The sequence below is a fragment of the Tiliqua scincoides genome, chromosome 7, assembly GCF_035046505.1.
Source record: "Tiliqua scincoides isolate rTilSci1 chromosome 7, rTilSci1.hap2, whole genome shotgun sequence".
Lineage (NCBI taxonomy): Eukaryota > Metazoa > Chordata > Lepidosauria > Squamata > Scincidae > Tiliqua > Tiliqua scincoides.
The window spans coordinates 35,064,148-35,088,926 of NC_089827.1; the positions used below are offsets into that span (position 1 = coordinate 35,064,148).

General features: G+C 44.6%; 1 protein-coding gene and 1 pseudogene across 5 annotated transcripts in view; both read right to left on the reverse strand.

Moving 5' to 3' along the window:
- The window catches only part of ABCC9 (ATP binding cassette subfamily C member 9), a 79,180-nt gene extending 60,902 nt beyond the window's left edge, over nucleotides 1-18,278 (reverse strand). For all 5 annotated transcript variants that reach the window (XM_066633337.1, XM_066633335.1, XM_066633338.1 and 2 more), the window contains exons 1-9: nucleotides 18,177-18,278; nucleotides 11,537-11,702; nucleotides 10,897-11,038; nucleotides 9,553-9,674; nucleotides 7,930-8,096; nucleotides 6,414-6,656; nucleotides 5,142-5,333; nucleotides 2,960-3,118; nucleotides 337-492 (exon numbers count right to left, since the gene is read on the reverse strand). In XM_066633337.1, the coding sequence (XP_066489434.1) occupies nucleotides 337-492; nucleotides 2,960-3,118; nucleotides 5,142-5,333; nucleotides 6,414-6,656; nucleotides 7,930-8,096; nucleotides 9,553-9,674; nucleotides 10,897-11,038; nucleotides 11,537-11,681 (1,326 nt within the window). In that variant the 5' untranslated portion in view covers nucleotides 11,682-11,702; nucleotides 18,177-18,278. The remainder of the gene's footprint in view (nucleotides 1-336; nucleotides 493-2,959; nucleotides 3,119-5,141; nucleotides 5,334-6,413; nucleotides 6,657-7,929; nucleotides 8,097-9,552; nucleotides 9,675-10,896; nucleotides 11,039-11,536; nucleotides 11,703-18,176) is intronic.
- LOC136658030 (5S ribosomal RNA) lies at nucleotides 5,454-5,573 on the reverse strand (annotated as a pseudogene).
- Nucleotides 18,279-24,779: the final 6,501 nt, after the last annotated feature.

Here is a 24,779-nt window from a genome sequence, read left to right on the forward strand (position 1 = left end):
CGGCTCTCCTGGTTGTCAGACAGAAGTCTTTCCCCCAGCTCTGCTACTTGAGATCTTTCACTGAAAGTGCCAGCGATTAAAACTAGAATCTCATGCACGTAAGTATTTCCTCTAGCAGAGAGCTATGAGTCCTCCAGTGAGTAAGACAGAATTTGTTTCCAGTGAGTAAAATAGGATTACAGCCTAAATCCTACTGAACAATGGGCTTATTTCTCAGAAAGGTAAATAATGCAATTTTCAAGCACCTCTACCATAATTCTTTCACATTCAGTAATATTTCTTTTACACACAACTATTTTGTCTTCCAAAATGTAGACCCTTACTTCGATGCTGTACCTGAACAGGCATAGCCCATAGGTTAGGACACAGGAACAAGAACCACATGAGTTGATTTGTTTCTATGGCAACCAAGTTATTGATCTGTCCCAGTGTCATCTCTCCCATGGACAAGTTGGATGTGGAGAGCCTCAAGATCTTATTGTAAATCATTGCCTGAGAAAAGAAGTAAAAATTTAGTGGACAGGACACATTTCAGCATCAGATGGTCAGTACACTGTAACACAGAAGAACTATCCTTTTTCCTTACAAAACAATTTAATTCCATAACGCAGTGGTTTTCAAACTCTCATGGAGAGTTTGAGCCACTGTAAGTGCTTGTGGGGGCGGGTGGGGGAGGCAGCGGCAGCGGGTGGAAGGCAGCGGCGCAATCCTGCTCAGGGGGCTGCAGAGGCTTGGGTGCACTTACCCAAGCCTCCTGCAGCCTCCCCGGGGTGTGGGGAACCTGGTGCAACCTTTGGCAGGGCTCCCCACAGCAGTGTAAGTAAAAGCGAAGCAATCGCGCCCCATCTCTGCTAAAGCGGAAGTGGAGCACGATCACTCCGCTTTCACTTTCACTGCTGTGAGCAGCCCTGCCAAAGGTCGCACCAGGCTCCCCATACCCCGGGGAGGCTGCAGGAGGCTTGCGTAAGTGAACCCAAGCCCCTGCAGCCCCCTGAGCGGCGCAATCCTGGGGATTGCACTGCTGCCTGCTCCCTGCCTCCAGGCTGCCCCCACCCCTTAAGGGGGCAGAGGCCAGGGCCCACAGGCTGGGGCATCGCAACGCCCCAGTTTGAAAAGCCCTTCCATAACCCTTCAGGCTCACTCATTTCATAGAGGGTCAAAACTACATAACCATTTACAATCATACCAATTACCAGTAACAAATACCCCATATGATTATCTCTTGTGTTTCTTATCATATTATTAACTTGTACTTTAGGGTTTCTGTTTCTAAAGTGCCCTGTTTCCCAGTTATAACAAGTATTCCAGTTCTCTCGTCAGAACACTTAAAGGAGCTGTATGTTTCCCCTATCACTAAGCTGGTTGCATGATCTTGTCACTATCGTGGTTTTCTGACTGGTTTAGGGTGCAATTCGTAAAGCATGTTTGCACCTCCTCAAGAGTAAGCTGTGCTGGCACACGGAGGTGTGCTGACCCGTGGAGGCTGACACAAGCCTCTGCACCAGCTTCCTCGGCGAGGCTTGCGTCGGCCTGGTTGGGCTGACGTAAGCCTCTGGGGCGGGCAGGGAGGAGATGGGGAAAGAGGCAGGAGGGAGGCATTCCAGGAGGGAGGCAGCCCCAGGGGCAGGTGGGTGGGGAGCAGGAGGCAGGGCTGGAATCCAGCACATATGCTGAATTCCAATGCTCATTCCTGGGGAGTACAGAGTAGCTTGAAGCCGCTGTGCTCTCCTCAGACTTGTGCCACCTCAGGAGGTGGCACAAGTGCGAAGAGACCCATTGGGGCCAGGATGCCTTACCCAGGGGTAAGTGGAAAAGTTTCCCCTTGCCTTTGGCTGAGCCGCATTGGGCCCCTATCCTGCGCAGGATATAGCGCAAGCCTCTTGGCTTGCCTGTTCCAGCGCAGGATAGGATTGCGCCCTTAGGATTTGCCCTCCATTTCAGTGCTGAGGTGGAGCCTCCACCACATATCACTAACATGTCATGTCATGCCCAATGCAAATTGAAAACGTGGCCCCCATGAGTTATGGAATTTTGATGTGTTTGTGGGGAAAAATAACAGCAGTGAAACATGGGGGAGGGGGAGAATTGGCTGCTTCAGCTTTAAGTTGAGGTGGTTAGACCTGGAGAAATGTAACATTTTGGGCCCAATCTTATCAAACTTTCCAGCACTGATGCAGCCATGTCACCAACGCCTGGTTAGGGGAGCAGTCACAGAGGTCTCCTGAAGGTAAAAGAACATTTGTTCCCTTACTTTTGGGGCTGCATTGCAGCTACATCAGCACTGGAAAATTTGATAGAATTGGACCCTTTGGTGCAGGTCCCTCTTGTCTATGAATTAAAGGTCCAATCCTATGGTGCCCTTGTGCTGGTGCTGAATTCCACTGCCGGCACTGGTGTTGAAAACATGCCATAAGGCATGTCCATGGCAACCGGGGAGGAGGGGCTTCTGGAACTGGGCCAGCACCAGTCGACATGGGGCCTCAGTGCTGCGTGGACAGCCAGTGCTCCTCCACCACCGACCAGCGGTAAATCTTTTTTTTTGGGGGGGGGGAGGCAGGGAGTGGGCAGAAAGGGGCAGAGAAAGGGGAGAATTGGGCCTGGGATGGGGTGGAGATGGCAGCAACACAACACCATTTGTGTTGATGAAATGGTAGTTTCTACATACTCAAGGAATTCCTCAAATATGCAGACATAGATAAACTTGTACATTCCAAAAAAATGGGAAAAATGCAAAACAGTCTGATGCAGAACGAACATGCTCAGTAGTCCATGGGATGCTGAGATGTCAATTGGAGATAACAACAGCAGAACACAGGAGGGTGGACAGGAGGAGGAAACTGGCCTGCTTGAGCCAGTTGGACACAAGGCTGGGGAGATACACCATTTTGTTGCAGGTCCTACTTTTGAAGACTATAAAAGCTCTTATCAAGACAACCAATGAAGTAATTTCCTCATTCACCAGCAAAGCTCCTCGTAGGTTGATGCCTGTTTCTATGGTAACATAATATGACGCTTGAAGAAATGTCCTCTGCAAGATGAGGGCCAGGAAGAGGAGAACTGCCAAGACATAAGTTGTTTTGAGGAAGTCGCTCGAGGTGAGGTAGGGGTCTGTTGAATCCTTTCAAACAAAAAGCAAAATATAGTGTTATTGATTTTTTTGAGCTCTGACAAGCGAGAAAAAAAATACTGTAATAGGATCAACATCCAATTAAAAGAATCTTTAATCTTTTCAATTCTCATACTTTACTTGTTCAAAAATTATCTAGCAGTTCCATGACTTAGAAGAGAACAGGCTCAAGACTTCCCAGAGCCTGAAGCAGCATCAAATGCTGCCCCCCCCCCTTATTTCATAATGTGCCAATTCTGCTTGTCCTATTCCCTGAACTGAAAAAGAAAAAGGGGGTCAGAGTGGAAGGGAACTGTGGAGGTCTGGAGTGTCCACAGTGGGCTAGAGTGATGACCTCAGAGACACTCTGGCCCACCACTCTCTGCTTCTTTAACACTTCCTCTTATGCTCCTGCTTTTTTCGGTCCAGGGAGTGGTAGCAGCAGAAGCAGCAGCGGCGGCAGCAGCAGCAGTTAGATGAGTGGAGAAACCAAGGTGAATCTGAGGTGACTTGGTCTCATGGTTGGGCCAGTGCTGCTTGTTACCCACTGATACACAACTTAAAAATCTGTCTGGCTTTTATAGTGGCATAAACAAAATACAGTTGTGTGGACCAGCATCCCTGTTGTCAAGCGGGGATTAACGCTATGCGAAGCCTCCAAAGGTGTGGGGTAGCTCCACTTCCCTTGCCTCCAGAGGCTTCTCTGGGCCTCCCAGAAATAGCGCATGTCTGTACACTGCCTCTGCAAGACTCAGAATGCTGGAGTTGCGCGAGAGACGCAATTTCTGGTTTCCTCCAGGTAAGCAGAAATAATCTCTCTCCTGTGATTGGGGCATTCTGAGCCTTGCAGAGTCAGTGTGCGGAGGCACACTGCCTCTGGGAAGCTCAGAAGGGCCTTTTCCTCACATAATTTCTACCCCAGTGGTTCTCAAACCCACCAGGACAAAATGAGAATCTGTTGGGCTGCACCGGAAGTGATGTCATGACCGGATGTGACATCATCAAGCAGGAAAATTTTTAACTATCCTAGGCTGCAATCCTACCCACAGTTACCCCGGGGTAAGTTTCCTTTACTATCATTGTTAAAAGAATATACATAGTTAAAAGTACAAAAGTAAAAGTACAAGTTAAAAGTACAGGTCGTTAAACAGGTCGTTAAAAGTACAGGTCTATAACATTTCCCCAAATGCAGTCACATATCATGGTAGCATCAAGTCTAATATATTAAAAATAAAATATTGAAATGAATGGGGACCCACCTGAAATTGTGTCGCAACCCACCTAGTGGGTCCTGACCCACAGTTTGAGAAACACTGTTCTACCCTAATAGTAGTGGCCACATCAAACTATTGATGTGAAACTATTGAGGCTGAAAAAGATGATCAGCAACAAGAAAACAGTGGTCTAAGAGCCCAATCCTATCCAATTTTCCATTGCCGGTGCTGCTGTACCAATGGGGTATGCACTGCTTCCTATATTGGGGAGGCAGTCACAGAGGCATCCTCAAGGTATGGGAACATTTTTCTCCTTGCCTCGGGCTTGCATTGCAGCTGCACCAGTGCTGGAAAGTTGGATAGGATTGGGCCCTAATTAAGATAAAGTGATGATAGTCAAAGGTTAGTATTTTATAAGTAAGGAGACCTTTGCTTTACCACTTCATCCACCACTTTAAATTCAAAGTACTTCATGCACTAAGTGGAATGAGATATACCTGTTTATTGAGTCAAATGGTAGACAAATTACTATCTTTAGCCTCTTCCACCAGAAACAGAACTGAGACATCTTCTCATTGCCTTTCCAGGGGATCAGTTTAGAGAACAACACAATGCACTGTTGGTGCTCCCATGCTGCATGAGAGCTAAAGATCTTGGCTGTAGAAAGAGTGTCCAGTCTTGCTCCCATTCATTCAACAAGTGTGTTGACTAAATGCAAGGAATCAGAAACTTTTTAACTAAATGCATATATTGAGCATGTAGAGGAGGACACCAAGGTAGAGTTGTCATCCTTGCCAACTTACCGCAGGATTGGTACTTACAACGTAGGTAGTGTTGGTTTGGTTGTTGTCAGAGAAATGACGAACGATGCCTGAGATGCAGAGTGGTCCAGCAAACCCCAAGAGGTCAGCCAAGTAACGAAATGTGCTGCTGAGAAGGATTGGCCTCCCAAAAGCCCTGTACATGGCTAGCCAGATGGAGGGGATACGATTTGGCTGGTCAGCTACTTTTTTCTGGAAAAGGAAGAAAAGCAAAATATATTCACCAACAGCACATGAAAGATTCCTTGTGAAGAATATGCAGCTTTCAATAAATTTGGTTGGCAACCTTCAGTCTCGAAGGACTATGGTATAAGCCTACAGCACCCGGTATTCCCAGACGGTCTCCCATCCAAGTACTAACCAGGCCTGACCCTGCTTAGCTTCCAAGATCAGACAAGATTGGGCATGTGCAGGGTAACAGTTGCTGCATATTTATTATTTATTTATTTTTATTTATTTACTACATTTATATCCCATCTTTCTCCCCAAAGGGACCCAAGGTGGACTTCAATCTTTAATCAAGTTTTGGCTGGATGTTTTCATTAAAAATCTTTTTAAACTGACATCCCCAATCAATCTGGTGAGTTTTTAAGATGATAATTATTTTTATTTAGGTACTCATACAAACTGCAGATGGCAAGTACCATCTTGGAAGAGGTATTTCCCCTTCAATCTCTACAAGAAAGAAATTCCTGTTCCAAAATATCACCTGCTGTTGTTTATGCACACCTTAAAGACAGAGAAAGTGAGTTTTCAGGCTTATTCATATCTATACAGATTTAATTAATCAATTGAAACCAATTGTCTACACCCTAATTATTAGTTTTCATGGGTAGGAGTCCCACAGGGAATTTTATTTGTCTTAAGCCCCAATCTTATCCCTTTTACCACCTGTCAATGCAAAATGGCAACTGTTGCATCCTATGGTGGGGTGGGACAGTCCAGGAGGTCTCCTCTAGGTAAGAAAATAATTGTTCCATTACCCAGAGGTAAATCTCTGTGGGATAAGTGGGTCTACTCAGGCCTACGATAGCAATTTTGCTAGTGTAGGCTTGCGCTGAACCATGCTGCAGGATTGCAACCGGGAAGGGGGGTAAGTCCTGGACTTCCCAGGACTCAATCCACCTCTCCCAGCTCCATTCCCATCCCAGTTCCATCCCTGTTTCGCCTCCTCTCTGCCTATTCTACAGCGTAACCAGGAAATAATGCAAGGAAATTTTGGTAGAGGTGGGCAACTTGCTTTTCAGGGACACTTTCTGCTTATCTAGATACCTTCTGCTCCTCATATGCATCTTTCAAGCAGACATAGTTTGTAAGGGCTCGCATTGCTATCGGCAGTTTCCCAATCACTTTCAGGTCAATTGGTTTCCTGTGAGCAGTTATGATGAGTGTATTCATCCACCAGTACGTTGCCTTGGAGAGCAAGTTGACAAAGGGCTGAAGAAACCTCACACCCAGGTCCTGAAGGTCTTCAGGAGGCTTAACTTTTTGAGGATTTGTAAAAAATACATATCTCTGAGGAAAAAAACAACAACATAGAACAGGTTCAGTGGCATGTGCCTGGGCCATTTTTAAGCAATTGCCTTCTGTTATGCTACCACTCATGGGCAGCCCAATCCTGTGTTGCGCAGTGCATGGGGGTGCCACGACACCAAAATGGCTGCTGTGGAATCCTGAATGCACCAGAAAGCTGGCGGCGGCTCCTCAGGAGAATGGGACATTTGTCCCTTTCCCTGAGTAAGAGAAGCAGCCCTCAATGGGGCTACTTGACTCTGCATTGGCTATTTAGCCAGCGCAGAGTAAGGATGCCCCATGTTGGGCTGCGAGGTCCAACACGGGGCTCTGGATCTGTCAGAGCTGAGCTCTGTCAGTTCTGCCCCACTCCCTCCCCCTGCCTCAACTTCCCCTGCCTTCTACCCATCCTGGAACACCTCCTTCCTGCCCCAACTTACCTCTCTGCTGCCTGGCGCTCTGAGCAAGTGCTGGCAATGGACCACTGGTCTCCTAGCAGCACTGTCCCAGCGCAGGCTCAAGTTGGGCCAGCTCTGGCATTGGGCGAATGCCCACAAACATGCCTTATAGGACATTTGTGACAGTGTGTACTGGCGCTTGCTCAGCCAAATAACTTTTATTTTGAGGAGTAGAACAAAATAATTGTTTTGTTGGATCACCTCAAAGATCCATCGATCTTAGTAATGACACGTGTGGGCAATCCTATGCATTTTACTTAGAAGTAAGTTCCATTGCGTTCAGTGGGATTTACTGCTCTGTAAGTGTGTGTAGTATTGCATCTGTATCTCCAACTGCGACCAGAGAAATATCCCCAAGAAGTTCTCAAGCAAGGCATGATGGAGTCAGTTCCCACTATGCAACCCCCACACCTGGTCAGCAGAGGTATAGATAGTGTTAATGAACTTCTAACTAGATAGTTTTATCTGCTATCCTTCAATTAGTCTAATGATCCATCCCATATACACATACACATTAAATTCATGGAGCTCCTCCTGAATATGTGAAGAAGACACCACACAAGAAGTTCCCAGGATGTGCAGAATATGGGGGACTGGTGTGTAATGGATAGATGGCCTCCCTCTTTCAAAGCCATTGCATGATGCACCTGTAATTACAGTATTGTTTTATGGGGTCCTAAATCTGCAAACCAGTAAAGAATCACTCCAAGAACTAAGAGACCAGAGGAATCCACTTCACTGAGACCTACATTTGCCTATGTTGTGCAATGGTTTGTAGACAGCATTGTAAAATTGGCAGCAGCATAAGGAACACCTACCCGAACACGTATGACATTGATCTCCACTGCCATTAACAGTCCATAGAGCACTACCATAATTCCAGTGATGCAGAAACGAAGCTGAGCAAATGGTACTCCTTCTTGGCAATACCTGACCAGCTTGATTGTTTTGGTGACAAAGGCCATGACCCAGTAGAGAAAGAGAGCTGTGGCACATATAAATGAGTAGAAAACAAAATACACACCACTAATCAACCAGTCAATTGATCCAGAATTTAAAGCGTATATCTCTAGTTTGGAAACAGACAATATGGGAACAATTCAGTGGGGAAAATTCAACATAATAAACAGATAACAGGCCTATAAGCTGCATCAGCATGGGCGTGACGAGGTTGTTATTCTAGATCTGCAACCCTTTTTCTTGCTATAGATGTTTCAAGGACTTTGGGGCACACCTTAGATCAGGGGTCTCCAAACCCTGGCCCGGGGGCCAGATGCAGCCTGCGGCCAGCCTCTGATTCCTTGAGTACCTCTGGCCCAGTTGACCAGACACAACCAGAGTTGTGCTTGTGAGGTGGGGGAATGGTTGGCAACCTTCAGTCTTGAAAGACTATGGTATAAGCCTAAAGCACCCGGTATTCCCAAGCAGTCTCCCATCCAAGTACTAAGCAGGCCTGACCCTGTTTAGCTTCTGAGATCAGACGAGATTGGGCACGTGCAGGGTCACAGTTGTGTTTAAGTGTGTGCTTTGGGCTTTGTTGGTGTTTGGAGAAATCCTGGACATTTGAGCCCATTTATTCATTCATCTAAGTTCCATTCTAATGTATTTATTTAAATCTTAGATTTAGATTTTTTTCCCCGGCCCTCGACACTATGCCAGATGTTTGATGCGGCCCTTTGGCAGAAAAGTTTAGTGACCCTTGCCTTAGATGAACATAGAGTTCTCCAAGTCACCCCATAGAGGGAACAAGTTCTCATGTGCATTTCTTACAGCAGACAAATCAATTCCTATCAGAATGAATTGAGACAAACCATCCCCCCCCCCCATGCATGCCAGGGGGCAGTCAGAGCTTGCATGGATCTCTGAAGTGAGACAATGATCTGAACAAATAAGGGCATTTAGAGTGCTTTAGCAATACAGCAGGTCTCCAAGTTATGGACGTCTGAGCTATAGGCAGTTGCAGATGAAATAGTCCTTTGTTGGTGCTTTCACACAAGTCAGGGTTGGCTGTAGGAAATGCAGAGCCCAATTCTGCAGGGCCCTTGTGAGGCTCCACACATTTTTTTTTTTTTTTTGCAGATCATCCTGCTGCACAGCCCCTCCACTTACAGTGACAAGTGGTGGCTGCCCAGGTCAGGTGTTACATTGGCTGCCAGCACAGCATCCAGAAGTAAATTGGTGGTGATATGTTGGTATCATTGTGCAACTGCCAATTGCTTCCGGAGTAGCCCAATTTCAGGCCAAACAGAAGCCGGGGTAGGGGAAGGGCCCCACGAGAGCTCTGCTTGCCATGCAAGCCTCTGTATGGAGTTTCCTTCCCTTTTCCTGCTTCTTGCATAAAACAGTCACAGCATGTCTTAGGTTATGCAAGTTGCCTCAAAAAGGCCCAGTGTGTGCGTGCAGCTTGTTGAATGCATAAGATAAAAGAAATAGCAACTTACCCAGAAGTAATTTTGGAAAATTTGACGTCTCAATATTGTGGTAATAAACAATAGATGTTGTAGCAGCAACAAATCCCATTATGGCAGGAAGGAAGAGATGCAAGTGACGGGAGGGGAAACGTCTACAAGTGAATAGAGGCATGTTCAATATGAGGCATTGTCAATATGAAAAATAAACTGGGTTCAAATCTCAGTTTGGCAATGGACTTTTTCAGTAGCTTTAAATAAGCTACTATACTTATTGTACCTCAATCCTATCTACCACATGGGTAGAATAATATTGTTGACCTGCCTTACAACACACATGTAAACAGCTACTTGCCTACTTGCCCCCAACAAATAAGGTGGAAGCAGGAAGGCTTAAAAAAATTCAAAGAGGGTCTTCTTTCTTAGGGAAAGTTGGTGTGGCAGAAACAGCTTATGCTAGCACGTGGGACCAGGCAGGATGGTAGTTCTATTGTGGCCTAAGGACTTTTGTGTGTTTATTTACAAAGCTGCTTACAAAGTTGTTGCAAAGATTAACAAGACAGGGTTACAAAGTACGTGATGAACTTTGGAACATTCACATAACAATTAACCTGGGTGTCCTATGTCCCCAAGCCTTCCATCTTTCAGTAAATTTGTACAGTAAATTTGTTCCAGTAAATATGTAAATTTGTTTCATATTTTGATCATCGTAACTTTTTGTAAAAGTTGCAGAACAGAATGGTGGTGGTGGTGGTGGTGGTGATGATGATGATGATGAGGAGGAGGAGGAGGATAGATAGATAGATAATCAGGCAAATGAAATGTATCACCTGTTCTTTGCATTTTCCCGCCAAGTTGTCCCTTACATCTGGGAAAACAGTGCTAAATGGAAGAGCCATTTCTTAACCTTTTGAAACAAGGGCATTTTTGCAAAAGGAAGTCATTGTTTCCACCAAATCAACAACTTTGGGCACAATCCTAACCCACTTTCCAGCACTGACTTAAGGGCAATGCAGCTCTGAGGTAAGGGAACAAACATTCGCTTACTTTGAGGAGGCCTCTGTGAGTGATACCCAACTGCAGGATGCAGCACATGTCCCATTGGCACCGCTATGCCAGCGTTGGAAAGTTGGTTAGGATTTGGGCCTTTGTTACACAATTTAGGCTGCAATCCTAATCAACTTTCCAGCACCGACATAAGGACAGTGCAACTCCGAGGTAAAGGAACAAACACAGCCTTACCTTGAGGAAGCCTCCATGACTGTTCCCCGACTGCAGGATGCAGTACATGCCCCACTGGCATTACTATGCCAGTGCTGGAAAGTTGGTTAGGATTGCATCCTTAGTAAGGTTTTTGTTCTAATTTCAAGCACTTACGTATCTGAAACAATGCCCTCTCCTATTTCGCACACGTGCACAAACAGGAGGGTGAATGTCAGGATCCAGCGTAGATTGTGACCAGGAAAGTGGAGCCATGTGTTGTGATGGATCTGGACTTTGGAGCTTTGGCTTCCCCATCCTGAAACCAAGAATATTCCAAAACAGATTTAAAAGGAGCTGTTTGAGGTGCATGTGTAACACACTGCCCAATCTTATCCCCCACCATTAGCGCAGATGAAACCACACTGGTTAAGCATGTGCTGCATCCAATAGTGAAAGGGGGTGATCAGATAGCCAGCATGGGGTAAGTAAAAATACATCCCCAGTAGTCTGCCAGAATGCCTATGGGTCTCCTCAGATATACGCCAACCATTTTTCTGATTTATGTCTGGTTTAAGAAAGAAAAGGGACAAAGCAGTGTCAGAAAGAGGGAATAAAATCTAGCGCACACCAAAATGTGGGTTCATCTGGGGCAGAATTTTGATTGATTGATTGATTATGAAGTAGAGAATATACATGCCACATGCTCCAAAAGTATGCACACAATACTGCAGATGTATTCTATCAAATTATTTATATATTTTTTAAAAGAAAGCACTAAACAAGCAAGGCGTATACTGGCAGTTGGATTACTTACCAATGAACAAAATGGGAAAGGTAATAAATAAGAGGAAAACATGAGGTACCAAGTTGAGGGCATCCAGAAAGCAGACATTCCTTAAGAAGCCACCAGTGATGTTATAGGCAGAAGGGTTGTCACTGCCACAAAAGGCAACTTTCATTTCTCCACTCAGTCAGTTGTACTGTCAAAAGCAAAAAACATCCCAAAATTTGTGATAATGCACAGGTGTGTGTGTGTGTGTGTTTTTTTTTCCCCTTGGCCCAGGCACAAAGACATCACTTTATCCAGCAAGCCCCATAATCCTTTGGAAATCATATAACTAAAAGAGTCCCTGTCAGTAGCATAGCTAGAGGGGGGCAAAATGGTGAGTACTGCAGGTGCTACAATGCGCTTTATAAGTGGCCCCTCCCACTCACCATCAAAGTGTCCAGGCAGTGACGGTAATGCACAGGTACTCACTAAATCAATAGCATCTCCTAAGTGATGCTCCTAAGTGCCTAGAATGGCTTTGATGGTGAATGGGAGGTGCCATTTCCACTGTGCATTGCGGCAACTACAGTACTTACCATTTTGCCACCCCCACCCCCCGCTATGCTATTGGTCCCTGTGGACAGGAACACAAAGCCTACAAGCAGTGCTGACCACATGAGTGTAACAACCCGAGAACACGGTCATATCCCTTTCAGATTAAAAAGTGTGACCTCTCCACTCTTTAGGCCATTGTTTCCAGAACTTTATAGTATTACACATGTTGGAATTAGTCTGTAACAAGCAATGTCCCCTTGCCCATTTAACAACAATGCAGTACAGTTCCAGCCAGCCAGCCAGCCAGGTCAGGAACTAGTCAAGGACCCACATGCCTCAAAGGGAACAGCTGGTGAGACTGAACCTGGAATCCTCACTACTAGTTTCAGTAGGTGCACCCAATATGTCATCAGGGGGTGGGCAGGGAGTACCTAGGGACCACTGCAGGCTTTGCTCCTGGAACACCTGCAACCTTGCACTGGCAGACAGACATCAAAACCAAAATCAGGCCTGATTCGAGCGCCATGCCCCCAAGGCTGCATTGCACATCTTCTATATAGAATTGATGACCTTGGCTATGGAATGCCAGGCATCAGATCTGAAGTGGTCTACATTAATATACATTGTTTCCACCCCACTCACCCACCACCAAATTACTAAACATTTTATTTTCCACCTTTCTTTCATGGGGAATCTCCACTCAGCAGGGGCCTCCAAAAACTGCTACATCCAGACACTGGTGGGACATAGACTGGATTATGCCACACATGCCATGTATCTTCAGACAGTGCCTTGGGACACCTACATTTAGAATTCCCCCCAATACCCATCTGCATGTTTATACAGAAGCAAGTTCCAGCTTGTGTTCAGTGCAGCTTAGTCTCAGAAAAATGTGCAACCTACATCTCATTTTCTGCCACATGTAGCTGCCTACCATCCTTAATACTAAGTAAATCAAGTTATTGTGTAGGATTGTCTATAATCTTTGATTATAGAACAATTTCCTCTTTTGATTCACAGAGCACAACACAATTTTGAAGGTCTTCCTGATCAGCAGTAACCCTTCCACTCTTCCTGTCATCTGAGGAGCACACCACAGCATAGTATCTCCTGTGTTCGTTTGGGCACACCCCCATCTCACATTGCAGGAGGGTAAGGGATCATGCTGGGGCTCTCATTTTGTTTCCTTATTTCTCTTGTATCTTCAACAGCCGTGTTAAACAGAATCGCATGGAAGTTCTGGCTCCTGGCTCGAAATCGGAAGCAATCAACCACTCACTGCAGGAGATGGGCTAAACTTAAAACCTATTAACATGCGTTGGGTGTTCAGTGAGATATGTGGCCTTGTGCTTGGAGGAGTCATAACAGCTTTAGTGCTCAGTGCCTTCGGACTGAAACAAGACACCTGAGTTTACTTATGCTGGAGAATGATAGTAACTGGGGGATGGGAGGGTTCCAAAGACTGAAAGGCACTTGGGAAAAGCTATCTTGGTGTGTGTATACTTCTGCTTTCATTTCTGCTAAGCATGTTTTGCAGGATATTTTCTTGTTTGCTAATTTCTTGGGAATATTTAGAATTCTGCTTTTGTATCCAAAGGGACTTCCAGAGTGACCTATGGCAAATTTTCATCAAGAAAGAGAGCAATCAAAATGGATCCAACACAACTACATCTACGGACATGACTGATACACACACGTCAGAAGTCATCTGTACACACGCCATGCAAAATCAGAAGGCTCCCTTGGATGAGAGTAAAAAATGACCCTAGGAGTTTGAAAATACACGCGCAATCCTTGATCATCTGTCTTACCATGTTACTCCTGGGGGGGCGGGAATTGTTTTACAGTGAGGCAGGTCCTATTGGTGTGAGGCCTTCTGCCTTGAAACTGAAGTAGGAGCCCTTTCTCTGACTACTCAGCACATCACTGTTCCCCCCCCCCCCGGCTTTTCTCATGTGCTTATATGAGCAGCCTGATATCAGATATTGTTATCACAAGTAAATGAACTGGTAAACTGGTGTCTGGGTTGCGTGACTTCATACTGTAGTTCAGAACTCACCCCACACAATACTCTTACACACACACAAAACCACCAACAGCAACAATGAAAAGCCCTGCACGGAAGTGAGCAACATAGACTCAAACCCCTCTTCCCCATGCTAGTTTTCTATGTGCAAGGTTTCATTTCATTATGCAGAAGCTCTGAGTCTTCTGACCACTACTTGCAGTCTAAAGTTATACTGACCTGTCTGTAAGAACTAGCCCTATTGCAATCAAGCCAATGAAGTTTTTTTCTGGCACGGAGATGAAGAAACTGGAAAAAATCTTTACTGTTTAGTGTGTCAGCTGGTGTTAAAGGCAAAGAGCAAAGACAGAAATAAAACGCCTTGTAGAGGCAGAGCAGGGATGTGAAAGGAGGTGGGTCAACAGGGATCAGGAAGGGATCCATATTGAGATAATGCAGATGAGTCATGAGCAAATTGGTTCTGCTCCATGCCCAATGGAGCAGAACCAATGCTCAATGGTTCTGCTCAACAAGCAGATGGGCTTCTCAGATTTCAAATGGTAGGCCTAACAACTAAAAATGCCTGAACTGTAGTTTGCAGTAGCTCATATGCATGGCCACAACAATGAAAGTTCCACAGTTGGCTCAAGATTGTCTCAATAAGAGTGAAGATACTCATATTATAACTAACATGAAGGCATGGCTGCTCCCACAGGGAGTGACGTACATGTTTAAGAAAGAACTGAAGTTACGCTAAAAACACTGGGTTGCGATATATCCAATTGGAGAGACGGCTGTGGGAAAAGAGGGAACATCTTTAACTTCTGACAAATTGTATTCAAAGCGGGTGATCAAAACTGGAACGGTTTTCAGAATGTAATGGGAAATCACATCGTAGGAAAGCTAATCTTTTAAGCAAGGGGTATTATCTAGTTTATTTTTTGTATTTAAGGATAACAATACTTAGCATTTAGTGCTGTCCAAGTGTGGAAAACAAATACATTATCTTGATGTAATCCTTATAACAAGCATCAAGCCAGTAAATATTATTGCCCCCCTCCTCAAGTTGTAACTGGGGCTGAGAATGAGCAGCTTGCCTAAGGCCACCTAGTGAGAGTTCATGACGGATGTGAGTTGCAAACCAGGGACATCCTGATTTGTAGCTCTGTCTCTTAGCTACTCTGCTATCCCAGCTTGTTGGTTTTCCTTGCATGGAAATGTATCTGTAACTACTGAGAAAATGCACTTTATGTTTCATCATATGTAGATCTGTATCTCTTCTACGTTGATGGTGCAGTTTTGGAGCGTGAACCTAATTCACAACAAAGATCAGAAGATACCACAATCTTATTTTTTAAATATTTTCCATTCTTTCCATAGTATCTACTTTCCCTAATGCTACATTAATCTAATTCAGTGGTTCCCAGACTTTTTAGAGGCTCTAGAACAGGGGTGCCCAATCCCCAGCCCTGGGGCCACTTGCGGCTCTCGAGGCCTCTCAATGCGGCCCTCAGGGAGGCCCCAGTCTCCAATGAGCCTCTGGCCCTCTGGAGATTTGTTGGAGACCACACTGGCCCAACGCAACTGCTCTCAGCGTGAGGGGAACTGTTTGACCTCTTGTGTGAGCTGTGGGATGAGGGCTCCCTCTACTGCTTGCTGTTTCACATCTGTGATGCAGTAGCGGCAGCAAAGGAAAGGCCAGCCTTGCTTTGTGCAAGGCCTTTTATAGGCCTTGAGCTATTGCAAGACTGTCATTCATTCATATAAGTTCATCTTTAATATATTCATTTATGTAAACTTATGTAAATTTATTCAAATTTTAAATGTAAATTAATTATTTTTTCCCTGGCACCCCGACATAGTGTCAGAGAGTTGATGTGACCCTCCTGCCAAAAACTTTGGACACCCCTGCTTTAGAACAAGAGCATTCATGGTGCCTGCTGAGGGTCAGAAGTGACATCATTAAGCAGAGAGTGACCCACTCAGCAGATGGTGACCAGAAATAAACACTCTCTTTTCACACAGAAACTCATTAGCTGCAAATGTCAGAAAGGAAAATGTGCAAAACTTGTTTGTATTTTCAAGATATGAGACAGTGCAATTATCAAGCTGAGAGAGCCCAATTTTAACGGAGGCTGGATAAATTGCTTCAGGGGACCACATTTGGCCTGTGGGCTTTATGTTTAACACACCTGCCCCTAGACACTGCTGCCTGATTTATAAATGCCATGAGGTGTGGCTTTAATGGTGACTGGGCCACAGTGCTCCAAGTAACAGCTTGTTTAACCCTTGTTTAACTCTTATGCCCTAATTTGCCCTATTTTGCCCTATCAGTTTTGCAAGTCACCAAAAATTGGGTTACAACCCACTAATGGGTCCCAGACCCACAGTTCGAGAACCACCGATAAAATCTGTTCTGGCTCTTGTGTACAGCATATGTTTACAGGATAGGTAAGATGGAAAGACTAGCTTTCCTTTCCAACAACAACTAGTTTTCCAAATTCCAACAATTTTAAGATTTTCATATTTATATCGCATCATTCCTCAAAAGAATTCAAAGCAAGATACATTTTATCAGACCAAGAACTGTTTGAGGAAGGTTAGGCTGAGAAAGTCACTTGTCCAGGGCACTCAGCATGCTTCATGGCAGAGCAGAATTTGAGCACAGAGGGTCATAGGAGGCAACCTTACAACAAATCAGTCCTGAGTTTGTCTACACAGGCTGGAAGTGGTGTCCCAGGGTTTCAGACAGAAATTTTTCTCTGCCCTACCTGGAGGTTACAGGAATTGAACTTGGGACCTTCCAAGTGTGACACATGTGCTCGGTTGAGCCACACCCCTTTCTTGAGTCTCATTGACCTGAAGCCAACACTTTGTTCACTGTACCAACTCCTCTCTTTGTGCTATCTACTGCCTCAGTACTCTCTTGATCTACCTCTCCCCCCATATAATTCATTACCAAAGCAGATAAATAATCAACATCACAGCTGTTGAATTTCCGAATAATGTAATGTTATAGAACATAACATTAAATCTATGTTCTAATAGCAGTACTTGGGAAAGGTGTAGAGGAAGATCTGGCTTGCAACTCTTTTTAATATGCTAGCATAAACTGCTGTCATAATAAAGCCTAACTTTCTCCAAAACAACCCAAGTAACTCATTGTTATCTGTGAGATAACACAGGTCCCAGTTAAATCATATTTTATGCAATTTGTATTCTCAGATCAATAATCCTACCTATGACATGTACTGTTGGCTCTTCTATTGAATTTTCAGTCTTATGTGGATTATTTCGATTTGGCAGTTCTAGGTAATATCTCAAGCACCACCGTAATAAACTCTTCTTACCTGCTGTCCTCCCCAAAAGCAGTAACAGGTTATAATTAGTGTGTGTGTGTGTGTGTGTGTGTGTGTGTGTCCAGAATCCCATGAAAACATTTTTCCCTCTTGCTGATTTTTCTGGAGTTTAGATCAAGCAGATCAGATAATCGGGACATGATCTTGCTAAAATTAAACACTCTAAAGTCCAGTTGATTTCAGTAAGAGAGGCTAAACATGTTGCTAAATATGTTTCCATCATTGATATCAACAGGATTTAAATCTTCTTTGGCTGGATTATGCCCTCGCTAAGTTCAGTGAACTCAGTGGAACTACAGAGAAAAATACAGACTTAGGATCACACTTGCACTTTTCGTAAACATTAAAATGACACTAAAAACTAGCAGTTGCAACCAAACCAACAAATATCCTTATTTCCTTCTTTTTCTCACTAAAAAACAACAACTCAAAGCATCCTTTCTGCAGCTATTTACACAGTTTCTCTGCAGTGCCATCCTGCTACATTGTCTGCCTTCAGATTATACACCAGACTTTACATGCTAGGAGTGAAAAGTTATTGTGACCATTTCCATAAGAAGAAATATAATCTCCAGTCTAGCCAGTGAAAGACAGCAACATTACAGAGCCGGTGAAGAAATCATTAAAGCCCTTTATAGCGGTAAACTCTGAAGAAGTACAAAGAAGGGGGGAGCACTTTGTCCCAAATGTTATGACAGAAAGGAGGTGGAAAGATTAGTAGAGATTACTTTTTCAAGTCCACATCAAACTCAGTAGAGCATCTTACCTTCAAAAACACTCACACCCCCTCACTCACAATGCACAGCAACACCTACTGCTGGTGTGGCCAATATCATTCAGACAGCAGAGATCTGCTCTGCTGGATGAAACCGACATAAGCCCCAGAGTGGCTTATTTTTAGGATGATGATGGGAAGATCAGCTGCTGCCTCCTATTGGGTTTCTGAAGTGTACAGATTTTTCTTGTCTTTCTCACATATGCACTCAAGAGGGCAGAAGACTGGGGAGAGACCATTTCCAGAAGGCAAGCCCGCTTCGTCTGCTGCAGCAAATCGGAAACATGGGAAGAGAGAAGCCAGCTAAAATCCCCTTTTGTCAACTCCAAAAGGAAAAAATGGACACCTCCAGAGTGTCATTTCTAGACCAGTTGGGTCTCTCCCCCCCCCACTTTGATGGGATGTTTTAAACACATAACAGCTTCATAACTTGCAGAAATTCAACAGGTGAAGTTGATGAACAACATCTTAGCTGTTGACTGTCAAAATGTACATATTAAAGGCATAAGAACCCTGCTGGGGAAAAACATGGCAACTACAGTTCAGGCCTGCCAGAGTTTTCAAAGGCATTGTTAATATCCACTTACCTAAAAGGCATGTTTATTCTGATGTCCCACCACTTCAAAGAGACCCACTTCCGAGTATGTGTGTGCAGGACTGTTGATTCAGAGACACACATAGATGCTAACTTAAATATTTAGCCTTATAGTTAAGAGATGTGTAACCAATCCCTGACCCACTAGCCTTCTGTGAAGTTCCCTTTAAATTTCTTGGACAGTGTAAGAAAATCTGCATTTGACTACAAACGTTGCCTTTGAAAAAATATGGTGGCAACTCCAGCTATTGTATCCTGTGCTCACATTGCAAAATGAAAGATTACAGGTTTCATAACTGACCAGGAAAGTCTTTGCTGTATTCCTAAAAGTGCTCCTAAAAGTGATCCGTAAACAGGATCTCATTAAGTATAAAGTGCTAACGTTTTTGGGGAGGCAACCAGTCATGGGTCCACAATAGAAAGTATACACAGGACAGCCACCCTAGTTGATTTCAGGGGATGGACAGACTCACAGCCCAATCCTAAACTGGCTATCACTGGTGGAATGGGTGCACACACTGTCATGAATGTGCCGGAAGGCATGTTGCAGCAGCATGAAGGATCATGGCGCTGATGGACAGGCCTGTGCCAGCTTGCCAGCACCAGTCAGAGACCAACACCCACTGGAGCAGGTAGGCTTACTCTGGGCCAGTTGAGGAAGGGTGTAATGGAGGTGGGAGTGTGACAGGGTGAAAGAGGGCAGGGGGTGCAGATCAAGCATGGGAGGCGGGGCAGGGACAGTGGCAGAGGATCCCACTGGATCCTATCCCCCCCTTCTCAGCCTGATCTGCTAACATGAGGCTGCTCCAGCCTGTGCCATTGCTTTTACTGGTTGAGCCTGGGTAGCCCCATAGCGAGTGCTGGGAGTTACCCCAAGTGAAGGGGACCTCCAGCAGCCTCTCTTTCTGTGCTGGATGCAATGGTTGTCATTTCAGTGCAGGTGCATCATGTCACGGAAGGGTTTGTTAGGATTGGTCTGCCATTCAGGCTCCATATAGGTGATGGTAATTAGCAGGTATATCTAACAAGATGCCCCGCTGCACCAGCGCAAGTTAGGATTGGGCTATAAATTGCTTTGGGTCATGGGAAGAAGTTATCAACAAAATTAATATTGCAACTGAACAAAAACTAATATTTACTGATGTTCATGTTATCCTGAATTATATGCCCGTGACTTGAAGTCTAAGGGCGTAGTCCTAACTTTCCAGCACTGACTTAGCCACAATGCAGCCCCCAAGGTAAGGTAACAAGCATGCCCTTACCTTGAGGAGGCCCCCTTGACTGCCTCCCCACTGCAGGATGCAGTGCACGCCACATTGGCACAGCTATGTCAGTGCTGGAAAGTTGGTTAGGATTGTGTCCTAAATGTTTGTCAAAGAAGGGATTTAAGAGCTCCCATTAATTACACATGGGTCTGACAGCCTCTTGACACTTGCTACTTATGAACAAACGGCTTATAGATGCCAATTCCAGATGGATATATTTGATAATATTTTGGAAATTGTTTCTTGATTTATACAATACAGCCAGTATCTATTTAATGTATTTTTTATACTAGTTTGCACTGTATATCAGGGTAATTGAGTGGAGAAATTTAGTCAAAATTATTATTTTTTTATTTTTTTCATTCTGTGCACGGGTTGGTGTTTGAATATTGTTTGTAGTTTTTTTTTCTTTTTAAGTAAAAAATAAAGTTTAAAAGAAGTTGCTTTGGTCATTTTTCCAAGAGACTTTGAGCCAGAAGGGGGAAAAAATGCATGAGATAGTTATCTCGGGTCTCTGAGACACCCCCCCCCCCAAATAGGGATAAACACAGATCAACATGACAAATACCATTCCTGTACAATTGCACTCTGTAAGTAACACAGTTCCATATTTTCATTCTCACTGGAACTCATATTTTTAATACTCCAACTAAATTGGTGCCTATTTGACGCCAACATTTGATCTATAAAGCACGCGTTTGCTTGTTTTTGCAAGCGCAGGAGACGTCAGCAGACAAGGCACAAATTATTAATTTTGCTGCTTGCCTTTCATGACAATTGCTGTTAAGTTCATCCTTGCAAAGAGTGGAATTAATTTCTAGTGTCACATGTAGAAACACTCTTACTGTAGGAGGCACTGAGGTTGCAACCCTACACACACTTTCCTGAGGATAAGCTCTACAGAACACAATATTGGACTGACTTTCGAATTGACATGCAGTGGCTCTGCCAGTCCCAGTTTTCACTCACAAAGTACATTGCTCTTCCTTCCTTCCATCCTTCCTTCCTTCCTTCCTTCCTTCCTTCCCTGCAGTCGCTTTGTAAATCTGCTCCAGTGAACCTTGGAGCAAATCAGCAGGGGATCAGAGAGCCTGCTGCCCATGTAATAATGTTTAGGGGCAGGGCTGCATTGCTGGAAAGATGTTACATAACACTTGTGCTATGGGGAAGCGTCCCAATTACGAGCTGCAGCATTTTCCTCTCCCCAATCTCCCTTAGCCACCGATCGGAAAAGACTTACCAGGATCAATTGCAGCTATCTGAGGAAGCAGGATGGATGAAGAGGCAGCTCTTTGGGGGTGCCATATTAAAAGGGAATGCAGGCTGCAGTTTGCAGATTGAAGCACACTTACTGCTGCCTTTGGCTCAAGGCAGGCAGGGAGGAAAACTCCAACCATGTAGCTTTGTAATATATGTGCCTGCAATAGAAAAGTGCATTAGTGCACCATCTGACAGCCTTCAGGGATTAGATGAGGGCACTCTCTCTTTGGTCTTCTAAAGCAAAAAAGAATTGCTTTTCTAGGCATTGAAGATTATGACACATCTGTATGGATTCTGCATTTCTGTACGCCTTTTTAAAAAAATTTTTACATGTGCACCTAATATATTCCTCCACTGCAATCAACAGAAGTTATATCATGCAGCAGGAGCCAGGATTGGGTGCAGCTCCCTGTTAAGTTTGGACTCTGTAGCAAATTCAGGCTTGGTGACAGCTACCATGTGAAATGTCCCTCAGAGATGTTTCCCATCTCATGCACATCTACCAGTGCTCAATTTTTCTGGATAAATAATTCAAAGAAAACTGTTAATATTATGGGTTAAATTCTGTATTACTTTTAGTCATCCGAGATACCCATTTGAATAACCATTTTTATGCACGGGGAAGGAGAAAAGTTGCCCAGCACACAGCATTTCTAAATAGGAGGGCAGGTGACACAGGATGAGGTCCCCTTGAACTGAATTTCACAGTGGTCTTGGGCAAGTTGAACTGATCATGTGAATCTCTGGACATGTGCTGCTTCACAGTGCCTCTCATCCTATTATAACTGCACAAGTAAAGTGGGAGGGTTTCAAGTAGGACCAAGAAGACAAGCCCCTCAAGCAAATGCATGGCTGGGACAGCTGTGTTTTCTAGGACACCAGCAGAATAGGGTGAGATCAAAGAGGTGGGCTTTCCAGTATCACTAAGGTGCAATCCTTGATCAGGGAGCAGAATCACAGTGTGGCTCTACATAGGTTCTTGCATAGGTTGTTTTCTCCAGAGAAGCTGCCACTTGGCTAAGGGTTGGAGGTCTCTAGAGCATCAGTTCCTTAGGCTCACAGAGAGGACCCTAGAAGATGGCGGTGGCATCTGGTGACACCCAGTGAAGGCAAGGGTGGGCACATGGGGGTGCAAAGGGTAAACCCAAGATATGTCTAGTGGCTCAAATAGACCGTGATGGACATGGTAGCAGAGTTCATGGAGAAAGTGTCCAAACAGCCAGACTGTAAGATGCCCCCTTGGCTTCAGCTACTCACCTGGATAGTTTAGACATTCCCAGGGAACCCAGAGAAAAATGCTCAAACCAAAAAATTTCAGACCTTGAAAAGTAGCAATCTAATATGTGAGCATCAAAATATTTCAGGCCAGCCTAAGAACATCAGAACATAAGAAGAGCCCCACTGGATCAGGCCAAAGAACAATCTAATTCAGCTTTCTGCATCTCACAGGGGCTCACCAGATGCCTCAGGGAGCACACAAGAGAGCAAGAGACCTGCGTCCTGTTGCCATTCCCTTGCACCTGGCATCTTGAAGTAGCCTACTACTAAAACCAAGAAGTTTCATATACCCATCATGGCTTGTAACCTTTGATAGACTTTTCTTCCAGAAATCTGTTCAATCCCTTTCAAAGGCATCTAGGCCAGATACCATCAACACATTCTGTGGAAATGAGTTTCACAAATTAATTACATGCTGGGTAAAGAAATATTTTCTTTTGTCTCTTTCAACTCTCCTGTCACTCAATTTTAGTGGATGTCCCATGGTACTGCTGTTGTGTGAGAGGAAAAAGAACATTCTTCTATTCACTCCATCCATCCCTCTGCATAATTTTGTACATCTCAATGACATCCTTCTCAGCTACCATTCTAGACTGAAGAGCCCAAGGGAGGTTCCTCAGCCCAGTAATCATTTTGGTCGCTCTGTATCCTTAATTTGAGCATGCTGCAAGACCAGATCTAAACATCTATTCCACAGATCATTTGCACACTTGAAGGCCCACAAACCCACTTTCGCCTTGCATACTTCCATTTTGCAACCAGATGAGCTACCCCCTCACAGTAAACCAAACTGGCAGCTTTGCAGTCATCACATGATATAAGGGACTTGCTACAGACAGTGCTTATCTCTCTGTTGTACTTTACATTCAGATCCCTAATTCTGATCAGGTCTTTGCAACAGTTTTCCTTGCTGGATATGAGACTGTCTTTCTTGCACCCTTCTAATTCAGCTATGTAGGTAACAGTTGTGATTATCCATTGTGGAGAGAAAGGTGCTTTGGAACTTTGAAAGGTACTCAAAATCACTCTTGTCTTTTTCACTACTTCACTGAAAACAGGTTCCAGGGTACAGAAGACCTCATAGCCCTGATTTAGAGCTGGGTCAGACAGCTTGGAAGGGTTCTGTCTGTCAAGTGTGACTGCAGAATTACAGCAGAATTACAGCCAGCGCTGGCTATATATCAAGACAGACAAAAATCAAAGATAATTTGCACATATGCTGTTCTAGGAGCCACAGAGCAGGCTGTTGTCCAAGGATGAGAATAGAAATAGGAACAACTTCAGATAGAAGTGCCTTAATCAGATTCTTCCCCATTCATCTTGAGACTAGAAAGGGAAAAAGAATGGGGAGGACTAATATTTCTTTCCTGTTCCTGTCCTGCTGCATGATGGGAGACTGCAGGGAACCAACAACCATTACATTTAAAAAAAAAATTAAAATATGTTAGAATACATCTACATCTAAGTTACCATATGCCCTGCCTGCCATCGTTATTTCCAGGTCTCTGGGAGTTACAACTGCAGCTTAAAATACACTTGCTAGGGAGCAAGGAGCACAGAACCATGCCAAGGCTCATGCTCCACAGCTGAGAGGCAGATGGACTCTTTGACTCCATTTCCAGGTTTTGGGGAACTCTCAAACATAATCACTGCATCTGCCATGCACTTGGGTGGACAAGCCAATCACAACAAGCAAGAAACAGCCTGCCCTCTGACTATGGGCAGAAAGGGAGGTGCCATGGCTGGCACAGTACAGAGTAAGGGTCAACAGCCCACCAAGCAGAGCTGGCTTCTGTTGTAGGTCAAGAGTTGGTGCCAAATTGCTGGAGCCTCATCAGCCACCTGGTGGGGCTGAACCATGACTCCAGCCCTGGATTCAAATGCTCCTCCTTGTCCATCCTAGCTGCTGCTTTGCAAAAACAGACATCTGTGTCTGAGTTGCAGCACCCCACCCAAGCAATCCAGGGTAACCTGATTGAAGGACACTCATTGACCCCTTACATGACACACCTCTTCCATCAGTCTACCATTTGGAAGTAAGCCTTCCTTGGACCTCACTGGGTATGGAAGATGCACCCAAGGTGTATTCAATCATGAGACCATGAGAATTGCCCTGTTGGACACAACCAAGGGTCCTTCAAGTCTGGCATTTTGCCTCTGACAAAGGCTAGCCAAATGCCCTTTTGAAGCTTGCAG